Genomic DNA, 21788 nt, shown 5'->3' on the forward strand with positions numbered 1-21788 from the left:
GCCTGGGGTGGGGGCGTCTCTGGAAGGACCCCGGCTGCCCACACCACCTCGGAGATGGAGGACGGAGGCCCAGGGCACAGCCTGCCTCGTGGGGAGGAGTGTGCGCCTGTCTTCCGCGCGTGGCTAGACGGGCGGCCTCCCCTCTCTGAGGCTCAGTTTCTTCGCCTGTCATTTGGGGCTGTAAGAAGATAACCTCAGAGAGCTGTCGTGGGGCTGAGTGCCACGAGCGGGTGCTGGGTACGCAGCAGCGCAGGGAACGGCAGCTGTCACGGAACTTGCTGAGGAAGAGGAAGGGGTGCACACCTCAAGCACCCAGGTATTTCATTCATTTAGCCAGCTGATGATAAAAGGCACTATACCATTTGGTTTACACAAAGGAACCTGGAACTTGAGAGGCAAAATGACTTGTCCAAGATCACCAAGAGTCATTGCCACATCCACCCCCTGCACTGAGAGGTCAAGACCTGGGCTTGAGGCATCCCAGAGAAGGGCTGACAGGGCTGGCTGGGGCCTGGGGCTGCACACGAAGAGCCCCCCTTCCTGGAGCATGGTTGAAGTCTGTACAGTAGCGATTCTGTCACCACATCCGGGGGCTGGGGCTGGGGAAGGAAGGAAGTCTGAGGCTGGAGCGAAAACCCAAACCACCACCTGGGGAAGCTGCAGGCCCAGAGGGATGAGGGGGGAGAAGGCCACGTGGAGCCCACAGCCAGGCTCCTGCCAGTGTCACCTGAGAGCCACCTGCCCCCTTGTCCTGGATGGGCAGATGACCGTCGCAGTGAAGTGCTGACGCACTGACAGTGCAAGCAGCAGGTCTCCTTCCTTCCTTGTGGGTACACGAGGCTGCCCAGAGCCAGACCCTGTTCTAGGCACTGGGGGCGCAGCCCTTGCCACCAGTGAGGTGGGCAGTGATGCCACCTCCCTCGTAAGGAGGTGTTGAGCCGAGGGAGAGCCAGGACTCGCCTGAGGCCGCCGCGGGTAGAGAGTTGGAGGAGCCCTCACTGTGAGCAGAGGCATTACAAAAACAGCCTTGTCACCTGGGACTTGCTGGGACCTTGGTCCAGCCCCTTGACCACCGCTGGTCTCCATCTCATCCTCCTGAGGTCGTGAGAGCCCGTGAGTTGGGGACCCAGGGCTGAGCACGGGGCCTGGCCGCCGGTCAGCATGTAAGTGATGCAGCACCTCAGAGGAGCACAGGGCTTGCAGGCTCCCAGGGGAGTCCTTGGGGCCCGGCCAAGCCCTCTCCTTCAGGCAACCTGGCCAGTTCCAGGCTTTCCCTTCCTGCTCCCGGTAGCCCAAGTGGGGGGCAGAGGGGCACCAAGTACCCTGGGCGCTGGCCCTTGGCCCCCCACCCCCATCACACAGCCCAGTGGGGGCAGAGTCTGAAGCTGAAAGGTCACTTCACATCACCTAGTTGTCAGGGCTCTGCCCACAGACTGCTCTGTCCCTGGGGAGGGAGCCCTTAGGGACAGAAGGGAGGGGGACGGGGAGATTCGGTCCTCTGCCCCCACTTCCGCCCCTCCACCTCCACCCCACCCAAGCTCAGGGCCCCTCCTGCCCTACCACAAAACCCCAACCATCATATCCCCTCTCCAAGCTCCACCCAACCCCGGCAAAGCCGGGTAATTCCTCCTGACAGCCCTCCTGCCATCCCCCAAAGCCCCGGGTTCCTTCCACAGTCGGCACCACACCCGTCTTACTCCAAAGGTTTATTGAGACAGTGTTCACATACAAGTCCAGGGGCGCGGGGAGGGGCTTATAAACAGGCCCCTGGAAGGGGATGGAGGGCACAGGACGGAACCCAAACGAAGAATGAAATAAATAGGAGAGAGGGGTCTGGAGAGGAGACTGACAGACTATCACACAGTGATAACAACGGGGGTGGGGTGGGGGCTCCATTAAAATCCCATTTATTTATACAGATATACAGGGAGTTATGGGGGACCGGGGGCCCCTCTCCACCCTCCATGCCCCAGGGAGGTGCAAGAGAAGGCCACCTGTCCCCTTGGGTGACCCCATGGGAGGCTGGGGGGCTGCCCTGGGAGGAGTGTGGGGGGAATGGGGTGCCTGCCCCAGGGGCGTCCCCCTCTCCCCCAGGCAGTGAGTGGCCCTGGAGGTGGGAGTTAGTGTCTGCAAAGCAGTGCTGAGTGAACTGGGCGGGGAGGGGGAGAAGTGGGCAAGTTCCGGGGTGCTCCCACTACCGCTCCCTGGACTTCACTCAGCACAGTGCCCACCCAGCTCTGAGAGGCGGGAGAGGAGGGGGAGGGGTTCAACGGGAGAACCTGGCACCTTCTGGTGTTCTGGAAAATTGATCCCCAAGGGCACCCAACCCTGGCTATGCTGCCCTGGAAAAGGCAGCTCAGGTACAGGAGGGGGTGTCAGGGCAGGGAGAGACCCCCCTCCCCCGGCAGTCCTCAAAGGTGGCCCTGGGCCAGCTGGCGCTGGGAGAAGGTGAGGCCGGGGTAACGGCCCTTAGCACCACCAGGCTCCAGGCAGGCGGGAGGCGGCCTCAGGGCCTCCCGGGCTGAGGGTGTGAGGGTGCTGTGGGGTGAGGACGCTGGGACACGAGCCTCCCTCGTGTTTAAGACACAAGGACCCAGCAGCTCCTCACCTCAGTCCTGCCTCTCAGCCCTGCCCCCAACCAGCATGGGGGGCGGGGGACAGGGAGGCCTCATACAAAGACCTTGGCCAGGGCGTCGGCGCCCGCGCTGGCAATGAGGGCCTTGCTGGGGTGGCAGGCAACCGCGTGGATGGCCTCCTCATGCTTCTTGCGGTGGGCTGTGATCTCCTGCACGCAGGTTTTGTTGTCCAGGCTCCACAGGCGCAGTGAGCAGTCGTGGCCTGTGCAGGTGGGAGCAGAAGGGGCATCACCGAGCGTCAGGTGTCCCCAGCTGCAGCTCAAGGCCCCGCCTCCACCTGGCGAGCCCTCTCCTGGCCCAGTCCAAGGCCTGGGGTGGGCTCGATTTTCTCCTGTCCCTATGCCGTCACCTCCTCCCAACCCAAAGAAGACCCCTTTCCTTGAGCTATCATCCAACTATCCAGTCACCAAGTCTCTACTGAGCACCTACTGTATACAGTACATCTCCCTGCCCCTAAGGCACTGACATTGCAGCCAGCTTGGGAGCCTATAAAAAGGATAACAGAATTAAAAAACAATCCCAGGGAATAAGGAGTCCCAGGAGCAAAAGTAAATCTCTAGGAGGAGAAAGAAAGGGTAGAAGAGAGGAAGAGGCCTCAGGGCCGGCAGGGGCAGCAGGAAGTGGGAAGAGGGGAGGTGGGCGGGGGAAGGCAGGAGCAGCCTGCCAGGGTAGAGGAGTACCAGGAGGAGCAGGGCTGGGGGGCCTGAGCAGAGGGGTGGGGAATGGGGTCAGAGAGATGGCGGGGAGGAGACAGGGCCCCAAGGAGGACCGTGTGAGGGTTGGCTTTCAAGTCTGGTGACAGGGGAGCCACTGGAGAGACATGGCTGGATTCCAGTGCCAGAAGGATCAAGCTGGATGCCATGGGAGGCCAGTGAGGCTCAGCTCTCTGAACTGTTACAGAAACAGCAACTGTGGGGACCCCGGCCCTGCAGGGAACGTGCTGTATGTGATCGCACCCTGAGCCGCCCCGTCCTCTGTGGAGACAGCTGCTGCTATCCTGTGGCGGCTGGAGAATCAAGGCCTGGGGCAGGCGGCTGCCTGCAGTTAGGATGCAGCACCCTCCGGGCCAACTGCTCACGAGCCTCTGGGCACACACACATGCACCCATGCACTCACGCACACGTGCACACACTCATCCTCTCCCTGTCACAGAGGGACCAGTGCTGGGCAGCAAAAGCGAGTAGAGGCCCTTGCCTGGGCAGGATCTGCTCTGGTCAGGTTTGCATCCTTCACCCCTCTGGGCAACTTCAGCCCCTTCTCCAGCCCTTCCCAAATCCCACCCCATCCCCTTCAAGGCCAGACCCACCATTGCCAGGCCTCGATGCGCTTGTGCAGAGAGAGAGCCAGAGGGGCCATTCACTAAAAACCACTGTGGCAAACAAAAGTCACACAGACCTGGTCTTCATTCCTGCAACCCACAAAGCTGTGACCAAGTTACCTACTTCTCTGGGCCTCAGTTTCCCCATCTGTAAAATGGGGAAACTAACAGTACCCACCTCATGAGGCTGGGCGCCCACAGTGCTTTCCAGTACCACTGCTGTGACTGCTGCCATGATGGTTCCTGCTTCTGAGGGGCTCCCCACCTGCTCCCCAGAGCACCCCATGGGGGCCAGTGCCCAGCTCTCCTGCCCTCTCTCCCACCCTCAGCCACCTGCTGAGCACAGTGAGCTCAGCTCCACCAGGGAAGGGGCAGGCCCTGGCTCCTTACGGGCCAGGGGGCCCCTGACTTACTTCCTGACATCAGGAACACGCCATTGGGGTCCACAGCTAGGCAGGTGACCGCGTCCAGGTGGGCAACCATGGAGTGCACAGGTTTACCTGAAGGGAGAGAAAGTGTGGGTGATGGGTTACTTTCTCACCCCGGGTCTAGACGGGGAGGGTGAAGGGACCACAGGAGATGCTCCAGAGCCCTCCAGTGTGGAGAGCGGGATTTCCGAGGCCTGAGCCTGGAGTGCCCGTCCTCCCAAGCACACACCAGGCCAGGGAGGGGGTGGGCCGGGAAGGCTGGGCCAGAGGCACCAGAGTGGGCCTCACCTGTCCGATTGTCCAGGAAGCGGATGCCTCTGTCGTCGTGGGCAGTAATGGTGACAGGCTGGTTTGGATGGCTCACCACCTGGTTGATCTGGGTGGGGCCTGGAAGGAAAAGGGGGAGAAGGACATCAAAGGGAAAATCAGGAAGAACAGGACAATGGCAAGAGGACTGACAATTTCCACACCCTGCCTGGAGGTAGAGGTGAGCTGGGCAAACAGGCCACTTCCTTCTCTGGGCCTCAGCGTTTCATCTATAGAATGGGCACATGTGCCAGTTTGGGGGTGGTTAAGGGATAGGCAGAAGCCAGGCCGCACAGCAGAGGCCAGGAGCCCTCCCCCTTCCAACCTCCCTCAGGGCCTGTGGGGGCTCCTGCCCTGCACCTTGTTTCCTTCCTGCTCAGGTGCAGCAGCAGCTCAGAACCCGAGGGTAGTGGAACCCCCTGCAGCAGACTGGGCGTCGCCCCCCAGGCCCCCTCAGCCCTCAGGAGCCCCTTACCGCTGCTTCCCCGGGACTCCAGCGTGAGGAGGGTGCTGCCAGCCTCCAGGTCATACAGGACAGTGTCACCAGAGCGGAAGGAGGCCACAATGTGGGCAGGCTCGGTGCTGGTGAAGGCCACTGAGGTGGGGGTCCCATGCTCTGAGGGTGGAGGAGAGAAAAGGCCGCTAACAGGACCCAGTCCTGCCCTGGGGGTGGGGCCAGGAGTCCCTCTCTCTGGGCTTCCGCCCTTTACTGCTCCTGTGGGGGCTGTCAGCCCCCTCCACTCACCACTGGCTGTGGGGAAGGTGCAAAGGCAGGTCGGGCTGCTGTTGCTGGGGTCCCAGATGCGGACAGTGCCGTCAGCGGAGCAGGAGGCCAGGCGCTGGGAGGTGGGGCTGAAGGCTAGGCCCCACACAGCGTCCCCATGGCCCTCCAGGACGTGACTCAGCACACTCGGGTCTGGACCCGTGAGGGAAGAAACAGGCTGTCAGGGCTGCCAGCCCCCCGTCCCCAGCCCCTTCCTGACAGAGACCCCGGTGGCTGGGCTGGCACCACCTGTTCATCCGTCTGGTGACACAGACAGCAACTCCTCTGAGTTGTTCCCACTGTACCCAGTGCCCAGTGGCTGCTCACACCCAGATCGCTAGCTCTTCTGGAAGATTTTAGGCCCTAAAGTCACCCTAGAATGGAAGCTCCAGAGGGCAGGGATTTCTCTGTCACTGCTGCATGACACAGAACTTTTAGGAAGAAGTTAAGGTAAGAAGGAATAACAGTGGCTCTGTGGTCCCAAGGCCCTTCCCAGGCTGGCCCCTGCTTCACCAGAGTCAGCCCAGCCCCCAGCCCAGGCCGAGCGTTTTTGCCCCTGCACAATGCCGTAGCCATGACTGGTCTCTCCATCACTCAGCAGAGGGCTCTGGCCCGAGCCCCACCGAGGCTGAATGTGTGTGGCTGGCTTGGCCCATAGCGCGTTCTGCCTGGGAATGACTTCTGACCTTTCACGGGGTAAGACTGTTTCTCCAGAAAATGTTATGTTTCTCAAGGCAGACACAGGCCTTTAAGCTCTTCCATGACAGGGTGGAGAAGGCCATGGGGGTGATCAGAGGATTAGCAGTCATGGTACCAGGGCAGGAGAAGAGACACTAACAAGGACAGGTAACTCACTTCCTTATTTGACAATTCAAAAAAGCTCCCTTCAGAAGAAGTCCCAAACTCCCTGCAACCTTGCCCAGCTAATTTCCCCCACCTCACTTTTCCTACTTCTTCCTCATGAATTCCCTCCACCTCAAGTACATAAAATTCCTGGCTAGCCCCTGAATGCACTGAGCTGTCAGTGTGAGCCTTTGAGTGTCTTGGTCCCCTGCCCAGGATGCCCTAACCTTGGCCTTCTAAACAGCCAACACTTGAAAGTCAACTCAACCATCACCAACTCTGAAACACTCCCATCTGCCATCATCCCTGCCTCATTCTGTCTGCCCATGTCACATCCTGAACCCACTGTTGCACTGCCTAGACTGGGGGCCCCTTCTACCCTCCCAGGACCTCGCAGTGCTGGACACAAGTGGACACCATGTGTGTGCTGAGGAGTGACTAGGCCCCTGTGGCCAATGAGAGAGAAAGGCAGGCAGAGGGGGGGTCCATCCTCACCGTAACCATCATAGGGGTCCATGTTGAGGTCTGGAATCTTCCAGCTGTGGATACGGGCATCTGCCCCTCCACTATAACAGTATTCGCTGTTGCTGCCCATGGCTACCGCCAACACAGGGCCCCTGGAGGGTACAAAGGTGGGTGAAGCGGAGAGACAAAAAGTTCAGAGCCCCATCCCCACCAAGACTTCCAAGGGGCCTTGACCTTCTCTACTAGCATTTTCCAAGGATGGCCAAAAGGGATTTAGTACCGGGGCTTTGGTTGAACCACCCAGACAAGCTGCCCGCCCGCACCCATCCTCACTTCCCATGCTGAAAGGCTGTGGCTAGGGCCAGATGCCAGGGCCACTGAAGGTCTTTGCAGAGCATAAGGAGCTGGGGTGTGTGATATGTACAAGGTCACATGGGCGCAGGAGAGGCAGGGGGCCCCAGAGCCCTCCTGCTGTCCTGCCTCCTGTCTTCTGGCCCCCCCTACCTGTGAGCCCGGAAGGCGTGGATCGGTTCCACATCTAGTGCAGCATTCCTATGGGGAGAGAAGGGCAGGATGTCACTGAGACCCCCCTCACCCCAGTCCCTTGGGTCCAGATGCCCCATACCACCCCGTCTGGGGCTGCCCTCACTTCTTGGCTGTGACCGCCTTCTGCAGGTTCCAGAGCTTGAGCGTGCCATCTTCAGAAGCGGTGAGCAGAGCCGACTGGCTGTGGTGGAAAGCCAGGGAGCGGATGCCGTCGTAGTGAGAGCGGAGGGTGAATTTGGGGTTCCATGTCTTCTTAAAGGCATCTTTGCTGTCAGACAGCTGGGGTGGGGGGGCTGCCTCAGTGGCAGTCGTGCAGGTACTGCCATCCAGGACTTCAAGGACTCTTCTCTTCCCACCCAGACCCACAGGGAATTTCCCTGAAGACTTGTCCTCCAGCCTGGGACGCGCTCCCCCTTCCTCTTTGCCAGGCAGAGTCCCCTCGCTCATTCAACAAGTTCCTACAGTATGTCAGGAACTGTGGCAGGTACTGGGGAGACAAAGTTGAGCCCGAACTCTTGGGAGCTCGCAGCTCAGAGGGGGGTGAAAGGTCATCCCACAAGCGCATAGGATTATGAACAAGAAGTGCTGTGAATTAAAAATGCCCCCCTGCATGGGGGCCAGTAAGGCTTTCCTGAGGAAAGTAATGTATGAACTAATGTCTGACAAATGAGCAGGAGTTATCCAGATGAGAGGAGGGGGGCTGGGAAGGAGACTGCATGTGCACAGGCCCTGAGGCAGGAGGTAGCAAGAGCAGAACCAGAGCCTGAAAGGAAGCCAGTACAGCTGGAGTGCAAAAAGCAAGGGGAGGCTGACAGCAGATGCCCAAAAGGTTGGAAGGAGGCAAAATGGTAAGCCACAATCAGGAATCTGCAGTTCATTTTTAAAAAGACTAAGAGAAATGTGAAGCCAGGGAAGGGTTTGGAGCAAGGGCTTGCTCTGGCTGGCCCATATAAAACTTGGTAAGTGTGCCTACAAATGTAATAGAGTATGTAAAGAACTATTACAACTCAATAATAAAGACAACCCAATAAAAAACATGCAAAGGCTATGAATGGAGGGTTCTCCAGAGGAGGTATACAGATGGCCAATAAGCACATGAAAAGACGCTCAGCATCATTACCCATCAGGGAAATGCAAATCAAAATCACAATGAGGGAAGCGGTGTGCTTAAGCAACTGAGCTCCTGTTTACCACACCAAGGACCTGGTTGGATCACCAGGACCTCCTGGTGAAAAAAGAAAAAAAGGCATCCCAGACCTGTGTGGAGAGGTGGAGGCCCCAGCGCAGCGAAGCAACACACCAAAAAGACGATGGTGGAACCAGATAGAAAAAAATAAAAAAATAAATCACAATGACAACACAAAGAGTGAAGCCTAAAGTAAACTATGGACTGCAGTTAATGATTATCATAATACTGTTTCATCAACTGTAACAAAGGTACCACACTAATGCAAAATGTTAATAGTAGAGAAAACTGTGTGGGTAGGTGTGTGTGGGTGGGGGTGGTATATGGGAGCTTTGTTCAGAATAATTTTTCTGTAAACTTACAACTGTTCTAATCAATCAATCAATCACAATGAGCTACCACTTCACACCCACTACAAAGGCATAATCAAAAGCATGGACAATAACAAGTGTTGGCAAGGGTGTGAAGAAACTAGAACCTTCAAACACTGCCAGTGGGAAGGTCAAATGGTACAGGTGCTTTGGAAAAAAGTCTGGTAGCTTCTCAAGCAGGTCCACATATCTACCATATGCCCAGTAATTCTACTCCTAAGAAATTCCAGGAGGTCATGAACTGACAGCTCGTCTACACATGTGTACGTGAATGTGCTCAGAAGCATTAGTCATAAGAGCCACATAAATCCAATACATGAAACATGGTATACCCAGCCAATGGAATATTATGCAGTAATAAAAAGGAACAAACACCTTCCTCTGGGTTCTCCCTACAGGCACACACACATACATAGATATATACATATACACAGTTTATATCCTCATTTTGTAATGCCGCACAAAAACCTCACAAAACTTTCACTGTAGATCTGTAATGTGGCACTGTTAGCAACAGCAGCTTTTTAAAAAGTAATCATTTTAATAATTTAGAAAATTGGATTAAAAAAAAAATCACAAAATCTCAAGCTTGGTAGACTTCTTCCCGGCACTTACTACAATTATAATTAACTATGTGTTAGTAATTTGTTCAATGTTTTTCTCCCCAGCTAGACTGGCATCTCCAAAGGGCAGGGCTATGTGTCATTTTCACTACTGCACAGTGCCTGGCACATTGCTTAACTCAGTATCTGCTCAATAAACAATTGTTGAATTAAAAGAAAGAAATAAAAGGAACAAAGCACTGTTACATGCTACAATGTGGATGAACCTTGAAGACATGATGCCAAGTGAAAGGAACCAGTCACAAAAGCCCACACAGTGTATGATTCCATTTCTCTGAAATGCCCAGAATGGGCAAATCAATATATAGAGAGAAAGCAGAATGGAAGCTGCTCAGGGCTGGGCGGTAGGGAGAAATGGGGAGTGCATGCCCATGGGTGTGGGGTTTCTTTTCTAAGTGATGAAATGTTCCAAAATGGATTGTGGTGATGGCTGCACAACTCTGTGAACACACTAAAAACCACTGAGTTGTACATCTTAAATGGACAAACTGTGTGGTTTGCCAATCATCAGTGATTAGAGATTAGTGGTTGCCTAGGACTGGGGGGAGGAGGAGAGGGTTGGGGATGAAAGCTGGGGTGTCTTTTTTTTTAAATCGTGGTAAAATATACATACCATAAAAATCATTTTAACCATTAAGTACACTGACAATACTGTATGACTTTCACCTGTGTCCAGATTATTTTCATCATCCCAAACAGAAACTCACATGCATTTGGCAACAACTTCCCATTTCCCCCTCCCCCACACCTGGTAAGCCCCATTCAGCTGTCTTTTTATTTGCTTATTCTAAGTTATTTTATATAAGAGAAATCATACAGTATTTGTTCTTTGGTGGGAGGTTTCTTTTTGGGGTGATAAAAATATTCTTAAGTTAACTGTAGCGAAGGATGTACCAGAAACCACTGAGTTGTACACTTTAAATGGATGAATTGCATGGTATGAGAATTATATCTCAATCAATCTGTTTTTAAAAGAAAAAGAGTAGCCAGAGAGACAAGGTAAGAGGTCAGGAGGGAGCCCCAGGGAGAGATGAGGGCATTCAGTCCAGATGCTTAACCGTGCAGATGGAGCCAAGTGCACACAGCGGGGAAAGGCATGGCAGAAAGAACAAACTGCGCAGCCCTGAGGGATGGACGGACGGACGGTGGAGCTGCTCACCGAGCTGGGGAACCCAGGGAGGGCCAGGCTTGGGAAGAAGATGAGCAGACTGTCAGGCAGGCCTCAGTGCCCCACCCCAAGACAGGGTTCCCACCCGACCACCCTTCAGCCAGGCTCCTGTCCACCCCAATGCCCCCTTCTCAATGGCCACTTCCACAGAGTTCTCTGGGGCCAGAGGACCTGCTGTCTGTCGCATGGGCACCCGCTGCCCCCTCTGAGTTGAGTTCAGACCACCCTCCCTCAGGCCCCAAAGAGGGTGACATTTCAGGGAGAGCAGAGCCCTTTTGGCATCTACAATGTCCCCCACTGTTATGGGGATCATTAACCACTGAGGGGCCTGTTAAAAGCTGCGGGGGACTGCGCAAAATCTTCCAAAGCCTCCCAGTGGCCAGAAGCCGGCCCCCAATCTCGGCTCAGAACCCTGGCTACAAGGAGCCGCTTCCCTCCAGCCCAGCTCCATTCATGCCAGGCTCTCCTGACTTGCTTTTTGACTTGAGGCCATCTTCCTAGCTCCCCCACTGGTCCTCTGGATTTGCCATCTTCCTGCACCCCAAATCCTGCCTGACCGTCAATACTCAGCTCAACACCCCTGCTCCACAAAGACTTCTCTCTCTGGCATGGCCGCCAGCCCACAGAGCCCACTCCCTCCTGCGATGCTGTATTTCTCTTCAGCCCACCCTCCTCGGTGTGGGGGTCCTCCCTGGCCCTGGTGTGCACCCAGGCAGGAGAGGGCCTCAAGTGGAGGAGCCTGGCGCAGGGGTAAAGACGCAGGCTCCAGAGTCTTAGAGGCCCTGAGCCTCTGTGATTCCAGTCAAGTCCCTTTGCCTGCATGCACCTGCATCCCTCTTTAATGTGGGGTGAGGAGACTCCGTGAACTTACATCACAGCTGAGGTCGTTGTCGTTGGTGACGGTGAGATCTGCCAAGTCCCCCAGGCTCACCTCCCCGCCCCCGATAGTGTCCATGATGAAAACGTCTGAGGAGAAGCCAAAGGAACCTGGTAGGGGGAGGGGAGGGAGAGGGCAGAGAGAGGCATGGAGAGAGAAAGGCAGAGAGAGGCAGAGAGAGAGAGAGATACAGAGTGAGAAAAAGAGATAGGGAGAGGAAAAGCTCAAGAATCACAGCTGGAAAGAAAGAGACAGAGACAGACAGACGGACAAGGCAAGACAGACAAAGAGAGGGAAACAGAGACAGACAGACAAACTTTTGGGATAGGGAGGCTGCAGGCTAGAAGCTGGGCCTCGACACTGAGAATGTAGAATCTCTGGGCTTAGCTCTGCAGCCTCTCTCTGCTGTGGCCCCATGGGACTGGGGTAGGGGTGGGAGGGCTCTTACCTTCGTGTGGCCGGGGCTGGGGGGTGCCAGGAGGCGGGACGGTCACTTTGGGAGGCAGCCCATCCACATCCCGCAAGTCTGCCAAAATCCCCTGGAGTTTGACCCGCCGGCTTTCTGGAAGGAGGAGACACGGTAGGATCAGCCAGCCGTTTCTAAGTGATGCCGTCTGTTCCACATGCAGCCTCTCCTACCACAGTGTGGGGGCCGGGAAGCCATGGCTCCAGCAGTGCTAGGGCTAAGGGTGGGGATAGCAGATAAGCGGAGAAGACAGAGACTGAATTACGACCATCCTGGGGTCATGGGCCAGTTGCTCCCCTTGCCTGGGCTTCAGAGTCCCTGGCCAGGCCAGGCAACTCCTCTGGCCCTCCTAGCCTGGAGTCCCAGGACAGGGAGGCTGCAGTGCTGCCCCATCTGTTCTCCTCCACGGTTCTGTTCTCTCCTGGCTGTCGGCAAAGGACGGGACACCGTGGAGGGCCGGAGGCTCTGCCTCAGGAAGGGCTGGGTCTGCCTGTGTCTCCATGGGGACTTTCCAGGGAAGGGGTGAGGGGCCTGATCACCCTGGTGCAGGCCTCCTGCTCTCCTCAGCCTCTCCTCTCAGGAAGTATATCCGTCCGGTGGAGAGACCCTGGGGTGGGAAGCAGCTGTGGGCAGCTGTGTGTGGAAGGGGCAGGACCCAGGGCCTGCCCTCTCGCCCGAGGACAGGAAGGCAAGCAGAGGCCAGACAGTAAATCCTCAACTCACCCAGCTCATGGTGGTTCCCATCTCCAGCACATCGCCGAGGGTCTGGAGACCCTTCCCCGTCCTCTCCTGAGCCCAGGAAATCAAATTCGTTGATAGCATCCTCCGAGTCATCCTCTTCATCCTCGTCCTCCATTTCAGGCACCAGAGCTTTGGAGGGGAGCTGGGCATGGAGACACCAGACAGCTCAGGGAGGGGGTTCCTGTCCAGAGACTGAGACCACCCCTCTGGGAACAGTCCCTGGTCCTCCGCCCCTTCCTGCTTGGGTCCCTTGCACACCAACCACCAACAGATGGCTGTGCTCCCCCTGCTGGGAGCCCTTGGAGGCTGCTGGCTACAAGGGGCAGGGACAATGCTCAATCCGCCCTACTCCCCTGAGCTCTTCACACGCACAGTCCTTCCTCCTGGCTGTTCCCACCCCCAGCACAGGCTCTCTCATGAAGACAAGTTGGATAATAGTACAATCTCTTTGCCGGGGAGCAGGGCTAGATATTTGTGCGTATGTGTGGACATAAGTGTACACAGGCCCACAATTAAAGCAAGGAGCAACAGACCCACACTTGTACCATTGGTATAATAGCACTAATAAAAAGAAACCCTTTCCCATCTCAGAACCTTTGGCACTTTGGCTCAAGCAATTGAGCACCCACCTCCTACACGGGAGGTCCCGGGTTCAGTTCCCAGTGCCTCCTAAAGAAAAAAACAATGAGCAGACAAAAAGCGAAAACCAAAAACAAAACAAAAACGAGCAGGCAATGAGAGTGAAACAAGGAGCAAAGAGACAAAGGAGGCATCTGGGGTGTGTGGGGGGGTGGAGAACCCGGATCACAAACTCTGTGTCAGTGTCTGCAGCGCATTAAACCCACTGATTAAGCTTTAGTGTACTGGTTTCACTGAACCCCACAAGCCCCTGGGAATAGTTAGGGTTATCATAACTAGTATTCCCACGAGAGCTGAGGAGACTGAGGCACAGAAGAGTGAAGCTCTGGCCCCAAGTCACCAAATCTCAGCAACTCCTTAGGCCATGGGACAGCTCTGGGATGTGACAGGACATGGGGTTCACTGAGTCTACCCTAAAAACTTCCCACATTGACTCGATATTCTTATTTGCCCCATTCTCTACTAGTGAATTTGGGAGCAGCATTGTACCTTCCACACATTTCACACATGGCTTAAGAGTTTATAAAAGTCAATGTTGAACATGTACCTCTACCCTGTTGCTATGTACACATGACATTTTTACAGTGAGTCCCATGCAGGGCTGTCTACTCAGAACCAGACACACTTTATAAATGGCTTGAGGGCTCTTCAACAATTTGACAATTTGATATATTCAATTTCTTTCTTAAGTGCTGGTTTCAGACCACACCACTACTGGGATTCTGACAACAACCTCCACTTCCGGGGAGCCTCTCCCTCCCCTGCCCACCTACAGTGTTCCACCTGTACCAGACAGTCCCGGGGCACCCAGGCGGTCAGTCTCAGCCTGCCAAGCGGGGTCGAGAGGGTATGAATTTGGAGGCAAAACCTCTCAGGCAACCGTGAGGGTCCAGACTCTGGCCTTCATGGGCAGAGCAGAGGAAAGGTATATGGGCGCCTTTATCTTCCATTCCTGGAGAAGAGCTAGGGTCAGGTCCAAACGCAAGGCAGAGGCAACAGCTAGGATGAGGGTAAGGCTGTGGGGACCTGTCCCAGGCACTCTGGAGGCTCCACGAGTGAAGGGGCCTGACCACTTGCATGCTGTCAACATCGTGGAGCACTAGCAGCACTAGAGCACTGCGGGGGGAGGCACTGCTCACAGTCACCGTAGCCAACACCTCTTGAGCTCTTTTTTTTTTTTAAAGATTTATTTATTTCTCTCCCCTCCCACCCCAGGTTGTCTGTTCTCTGTGTCTATTCGCTGTGCCTTCTTCTTTGTCCGCTTCTGTTGTTGTCAGCGGCACGGGAATCTGTGTTTCTTTTTGTTGCATCACCTTATTGTGTAGCTCTCCCTGTGTGCAGCACCATTCCCAGGCAGGGTGCACTTTCTTTCGCGCTGGGCGGCTCTCCTTACGGGGCGCACTCCTTGCGCGTGGGGCTCCCCTGCACAGGGGACACCCCCGCATGGCACGGCACTTTCTGTGTGCATCAGCACTGCGCATGGGCCAGCTCCACACGGGTCAAGGAGGCCCAGAGTTTGAACCGCGGACCTCCCACGCGGTAGACGGATGCTCCAACCACTGGGCCAAGTCTGCCTCCCCCTCTTGAGCTCTTAACAGGGTGCCAGCCCCTGTGCAGCCCTGGGCTTTCTACTCAGGAACGCACGTTAATCTAATCCTCAACACCCAAGACCCAGAGACTATCATCTCCGTTTTATGGTTAGAAAACTGAAGCAGCTACGACCAAGAAAATCCAGCACACATTTCATGGCGGGACCAGTGGCAAAGGGCAGGTCTTTTCAAGTCCAAAGTCTCACTGTGTGGAGCTACAGGGCAGGTGGGAGAAGTGTAATGACAGACGCAAAGGCCTAAGGGAGTATAAAAACTAAGGAAGGCTTCCCAGAAGAGGTGACAGACAAGGTCGGATTTGAGAGGAGTAAAAGTTGCACTAGCTGGGGGATCAGGTATTCTAGATTAGGGGACCAATGTTAGAGACTACAGACACAGACAACCGGGTTTTCTTTTAACCCCTCTTCTTATGTTACCCGCCTGTTCTTTCAATTTCCTTTGGTCTGTTCACTGAGTGCCTGACGAGTGCAGGACCCTGTGCTGAGGCTTGCTGGGGAGAGTGGAGATAGAGCAGAGGTCCAGGCAGATTGGGCCCCCCACAGGGATGGAGGCAGGGTGAGGACACAGATGGACAGCACTGGAGAAGTCCCAGAGTGCTCCGTGTTGGGGTGGGAGAGATCAGGGGCCGTAGGAGAGGGGAGGGGCAGCCAGGAAAGGCTTCCTGGAATCTGAAGGAGAAAGGGAAGGGGAGTTCCAGGCAGAGGAACCTGCCGATGCAAAGGCTGGAGGCTTAAGAAAAGCCCATGAGGCCGTCTCCCATGGGCCCATCCCATGGCATGCGACAGCCTGTGAGCTCCTCCACGTGAAGGCCTGGACCTGCCTCCACATCCTTGCTGCCAGCATAAAGCTTGGCCAACAAAGGCCCAAATTAATGCCGAGGACAGTCTCATCTCTATGGCGCAAGCCCGGTGGCCGTGGCAGGTAAGGAGTGAGAGTGAGATATGTAGGATGTGTTGGACAAGCGGTGGTGGCCATACTGAAAGGCCAAGCTAATATCTGGACTCTACTGGATGGGCTGCATTCCGGCATCAACAGCAGACCAGACACTTGTGTCCCAAGGAGCCTCCAAAAGGCTGAGCCCAGGCCCAGCCACCCTTATTCACATCACAGATATTTATGGAGAGCTTCTACTTTCCACACTCCTCAGGGAGCTAGGGATAGAGCAGCATTCAGACCCACATAGTAGTCCCTGCTTCATGGAGCTCAGTCTACTTGAGGGTAGAAAGCCAGGTAACAGTCTTAAATTAAATCTGTCTTTAAATACAGATTAAATAAAAATCTGTAATTCCAACTGTGCTCAGACTAGAAGGAGAGGCTGTGAAAGTGGCTCACGTGAGGCAAATGGGGCTGGAAGGTTCAGAACAGCCTCCCAAGACTGTGTGAGAGCTGACAGGGAGGGTGGAAAGAACCCATAGGGGTGCAGACAGAAGAGGGGGGAGGCCCTGACGGTGAAGACCTGGCACCTCTGAAGGTTGCTAAGCTAGGGCTTGATTGGCAAAGGAGGTCAGGCCACACCCAGCATGGGCTATGGGGGCAGCCCCCCAAATGCCCACACAGCTGCTCTGCTGCTGCTGCTGTACCAGGCAGGGTGTGCTCCTAGCTCAGGGAGCAGAGGGGAGCACCCCTCAGCTCACAAGCTCACCTTCATCCGCTGCTTCTTGTGCTGCACGCTGTCCAGCTCGTCATCCTCATCACTGTCTTCATCCTCACAGCTTTGCAGGAAGGGGATCTGCTCCAGCACTGAGCCACCCAAGCGCTCTTTGCCATCCTTCCCTGCCGCATTCCTGCCCGTGACAGGGGGCAGAGGGGGCATTAGTCCTGCCAGGTGACAAAGCCAGATGGGAAGGGGCCAAGGCTTGATGGCCAGAGTCTCAAGAGGGGTTGAGTCCAATCCTCACCCCATAGAAGCCTTGATTCTGATCACAGTGGGCCTGAGCCCACCCTGCCCCACAGACACTAGTCCCAACCGAGCCTTCATGCAGACTGCAGACTGGGCCCTGACTCCCCACTAAGGACTAGCTCCAAACCTGAGCAGTCTCCCACATGTGCTGAGTCAGGGGGAAAGCTGGATGGGAAAGCAGCACGGAAAAATGGCCTGGTCCCCATGGCCTGTTCAAAATGCCAGTGTGGGACAGGTGAGTGGTAGGAAACCAGCCAGCAGGAGAAGTCAGTCAGGTGCACTACAAGCATATGACACCACCAGCCAGCCTGGTCAGGAAAGGGCAGGGCAGTCAGCACCCCATTCCCGAGGAGCTCTCCCCAGGGACAATGGTGCCCCTATTTCCATCTCCTGGCTGCTGCTAATGCCTCCCTATTTGGTGACAAGTTTTAGCAAAGCAGGTATTTGCCACGCCTGACTCCTGAGTAGAGCGTAAGGTAGAATTCAAACTTCAGATGAGTGCAAACCACCTCCTCTGTGCACCAAGCTGACACTCTAAAGAATTCTGTCAACTGCCAGGTAGAGAGATCACTGCAGACACATCCTCTTTCCACCAGGCTACCCAACCCCACGCTCACTGCTTCTCTCCTCCTCCTGCCAGTCCTCTCCCCTCCCAGCAGTGCTCCGCACAGCTGGTCACTCCCTGCTTCCTGAGAACGTGCTGCTCTTGGCTCCCCAGACATTGTCCTGCCCACCGTTCCTCCCACAATGCAGACTGTGTCAGCTTAGCCCCCTTCACCAGCACCTCGTCTTCCTCCCCTTTCCAGCCCCTAATGGGGCCAGCCCTCAGATCTCCTCTCTGCTCCATCGCACTCTCTCCCTCAGCGACGGCTTTCAACAACTACCCATGTGCTGGAGAACCAGAGGGGCCTTTACGAGTCTAATGCCTCTGCTGAACTCCAGATGGGGCATTCAGCATCTCCCCGTGGCTGTCCAGCAGGCTCCTCAAACCTCCCATGACCCAAATGGGCCTCCTGACACTCCACAACTTGTCTTCCCCTCTTGGTAAATGCTGCTCCCAGGTGCTCAGCCCAAACGCTGCAGTCATACTTCTTCCTTTTCTTTCCCCACTCCACCCAGCCCTTTAAATAGTGCCCACTCTACCCTCAAAACATCAAGAATCTAGCCACTCCTCACCCCTCCACTGCTCACATCCATATCTCTCACCTGGCCTCCTTAAAAGTCTCCCTGACTCCTCTCTTGCTCCGCACAGCCTCTCCTTCTCAAAGCAGACCGAGCTCATCAGGTCAACACCGCACCCCTGCTCAAAACCACTGCCTTCCCACCACCCTTACGGTAGCCTCTAAAGCCCTTATCATGGCCTGTGCGGCCCTATTTGATCCATTCCGAGATGTCAATCTCTCACCACAGACCACAGCTTCCATATGCTCACTCCACTCCACTCTGCTGGCTTTCTTCTGTTTCTGGAACATGCCAAGTCTTTCCCATCTCAGAACCTTTGGCACTTGCTGTTTCCTCTGCCTAGAATACTTTTCTTCTGGCTACTTGTATGGCTACCCTTTCCTCATTCAGTTCTCTAAGCAAACATCACCTCCACAAATGGGCCCTCCTAGCCTACTCAATCCATAGTAGTATTTTCGCTGTCATACTTTGGATCATCTAACACAATAGGATTTATCTTGATAAATAACAAGCACTGATGAAAAGAATGAATAAGAAGAGCTCCGCAAGGATGGTGACCATGTCTGTCTTGCTCCCCACTGTGACCTCGGCACGTAGCCCAGGGTCTGCCTTTAGTGGGTACTCAGTGCTTGCTGAGGAGCACGTGCAGGACTGAGCTTCAGGGAAGTGGGCGGCTGAGGATGAGGCCATGGTATTAGCACAGTGGCTGAAGCCGTGGGAAACTGTGTGCAAGGGCACCCAGAAGAGAATCCTGGGGATCCCAGCAAAGGGACAGGGCCTTCTAGAATGAAAGAGCATATAATATATTCCAGGAGGAAAAGAGGCCACCAAAACACCAGGGAACATCTGTTGACTCTTGTTTGACCCTGGTCTTCATCAGGAGGGAGGAGGGACAGAGGGAGGGGCCCTACCAGGCCCAAGAGCTCACCTCTTGATCTGCTCCTCAATCTGTTTCACCAGCAGTGACTCGCCCCCGCTGAGGACTGCGGGGCCCGGCGGGGCCCTGGGGCCCCCTTCACTGGGCTCCACAGCCCCATTGAGCTCCAACGAGCGGCCCAGCAGAGAGCGTACACGCTTGGACCGCATGTCCAGGATGGTGTCCGTGTAGCCCACCTCTTCTAGGTACCTGAGGGAGGCAGGACAGCACAGGTTAGACGCCCCCGGGCGTTTTTATATTTTGCAGGAGCCAATGCAAACTGGGACAGGCTCTTTGGAGGGCAACTTAAGAATATATACCAAGGATTATGCAAGGCACGGGACCACATAACACAGTAAACCCCATGGTAGATGATGGACTGAGGTTAACAGTACAAATACGAGCACGTTCTCTCATGAATTACAACTAATATACAATACTAACACATGGTGTTAACAGCAGGATGGTTTGTGGAAAAAATAAACCAAATGTAAGCTATGGATTATAGTTGGCAATATTATGATGATATTCTTTCATCATTTATGACAAATACTCCACAACAATGGAAGGTGTTGGTGGTGGGGTGATGTATGAGAATTCTGTATGGTATGCATGATTGTTTTGTAAACTCACAACTTATCTAATTATAAATAAACCAATAAAGGAAATTCCAAAAGACTAAACAATAAAATTTTAAGTAAGCATATGCCTTGACCCAGCAGTTTCACTTGTTAGACTTAACTCCAAGAGAAGCCCCTGCACACACACACAGCACTGTCACACAAGGAATTCTGCTCAGATGTCATGGGTGACAGCTAAAACACAAGAGACTGCCTAAATGCCCGCCCATGTGGACTGTGCAGGCAAATGACTAAAAAATATGTTGCAGATGGCAACGTTAGGCAGAAAATAAATGAGGCAGTGTGCAAGGGAAAGATGGCCGCAATAAATGGCTTAAAAAAAATAGTAAATTCTATGATTTGAGTTGTTAAAAAAATTAATATATATATAAATAGAGTGGACTTACTGATATTCGATTCATGAACTACTGTGATTAGTAATTGAAGAAAATGTGGTATTGGTATGGAGAAAGTGGCCATGTTGGCTGCTGGGGGTAGGGAGTGGGAGGAAGAGATGAGATGTGGGGGCATTTTTGGGGGTTGGAGTTGTCCTGGGTGGTGCTGCAGGGACTGTTACCGGACATAAAATGTCCTCCCATGGCCCACTGGGTAGACTGTGGGAGAATGTGGGCTATGGTGTGGACCATTGACCATGAGGTGCAGCGGTGCTCAGAGATGTATTCACCAAGTGCAATGAATGTCTCACGATGATGGAGGAGGTTGTTGTTATGGGGGGAGGAGTGGGGTGAGGGGGGTGGGGGGTATATAGGGACCTCATACTTTTTTAATGTAACATTAAAAAAATAAAGAAAACAAAATATATATATAAATATACACTGCACACAAACCTACACACTTGTTATTATGCCCCCAAAAGGCCTAGAAAAAAGAGATGTTCTAAACTTAATAGTAGTGACCTCTGGAGAATGCAATTAGGGATTTAAGGAGACCTTTTGTAATTCACCCTACTAACTTCTACAAATGAGCATTTGTCACTTCTGCAAGTAAAAAAATTTAAGCCAGCTGGGTTTGGTCTAAAAGTTAGGGACATTATATATCCTGCCATAACCCACTCAATGTACAGAGTAAACTATTATCCATGTGGGAAAAAAAAAAAGTTAGGGACAGAAGGAAAAAAAACAATTTATGGGACCTGTGCTTCAAAAGATGTGAAACATGGCGGTGGACTTGGCCCAGTGGTTAGGGTGTCTGCCTACCACATGGGAGGCCCGCGGTTTAAACCCCGGGCCTCCTTGACCCGTGTGGAGCTGGCCCGTGCGCAGTGCTGATGCACGCAAGGAGTGCCCTGCCACGCAGGGGTGTCCCCCGTGTAGGGGAGTCCCACGTGCAGAGTGCGCCCCGTAAGGAGAGCCGCCCAGTGCGAAAGAAAGTGCAGCCTGACCAAGAATGGCGCTGTGCACACAGAGAGCTGACACAACAAGATGATGCAACAAAAAGAAACACAGATTCCTGGTGCCGCTGATAAGGATGGAAGCAGTCACTGAAAAATACACAGTGAATGGTCACAGAGAGCAGACAACTGGGAGGGAGGGAAGGGGAGAGAAATTAATTTTTTTAAAATCTTAAAAAAAAAAAAAGATGTGGAACAACTGTCCCCTGCTGTTCTCCTGGCTCCTTTTTTTTTTTTTAAAAGGTTATTTATTTATTTATTTATTTATTTAATTCCCCCCCCTCCCCTGGTTGTCCTGTTCTCTGCGTCTTGTTTCTTTGTCCGCTTCTGTTGTCGTCAGGGGCAGGGGAAGTGTGGGCGGCGCCATTCCTGGGCGGGCTGCACTTTCTTTCACGCTGGGCGGCTCTCCTTATGGGGCGCACTCCTTGCGCATGGGGCTCCCCTACGCAGGGACACCCCTGCGTGGCAGGGCACTCCTTGCGCGCATCAGCACTGAGCATGGGCCAACTCCACACAGGTCAAGGAGGCCCGGGATTTGAACCGCGGACCTCCCATGTGGTAGACGGACGCCCTAACCACTGGGCCAAGTCCTCAGCACTGCGCGTGGGCCAACTCCACACGGGTCAAGGAGGCCCAGGATTTGAACCGCGGACCTCCCGGGTGGTAGACAGACGCCCTAACCACTGGGCCAAGTCCGTTTCCCTCTCCTGGCTCCTTTACAGGGAAGCTTTTCCTGCCTCCCTAGCCCCTTGGAGTACCCTGACTGCTCTCCTCAG

The 21788-nt window shown here is 54.4% G+C and overlaps 1 protein-coding gene across 2 annotated transcripts in view; it reads right to left on the reverse strand.

The window, feature by feature from the left end:
* Window positions 1–1691: 1691 nt before the first annotated feature.
* The window catches only part of STRN4 (striatin 4), a 30185-nt gene continuing 10088 nt past the window's right edge, over window positions 1692–21788 (reverse strand). The window contains exons 5-17 of one of the 2 annotated variants that reach the window (XM_058280473.2): window positions 18994–19191; window positions 16626–16767; window positions 12720–12879; window positions 11979–12092; window positions 11525–11619; window positions 7409–7584; window positions 7264–7311; window positions 6790–6911; window positions 5434–5604; window positions 5164–5304; window positions 4671–4769; window positions 4368–4454; window positions 1692–2838 (exon numbers count right to left, since the gene is read on the reverse strand). In XM_058280473.2, coding sequence (XP_058136456.1) covers window positions 2669–2838; window positions 4368–4454; window positions 4671–4769; window positions 5164–5304; window positions 5434–5604; window positions 6790–6911; window positions 7264–7311; window positions 7409–7584; window positions 11525–11619; window positions 11979–12092; window positions 12720–12879; window positions 16626–16767; window positions 18994–19191 — 1723 coding nt within the window. In that variant the 3' untranslated portion in view covers window positions 1692–2668. Of the gene's footprint in view, window positions 2839–4367; window positions 4455–4670; window positions 4770–5163; window positions 5305–5433; window positions 5605–6789; window positions 6912–7263; window positions 7312–7408; window positions 7585–11524; window positions 11641–11978; window positions 12093–12719; window positions 12880–16625; window positions 16768–18993; window positions 19192–21788 lie in introns of both variants that reach the window. The other variant, XM_058280472.2, reaches the window with a different exon arrangement.

Source organism: Dasypus novemcinctus, chromosome 18 (assembly GCF_030445035.2).
Source record: "Dasypus novemcinctus isolate mDasNov1 chromosome 18, mDasNov1.1.hap2, whole genome shotgun sequence".
Lineage (NCBI taxonomy): Eukaryota > Metazoa > Chordata > Mammalia > Cingulata > Dasypodidae > Dasypus > Dasypus novemcinctus.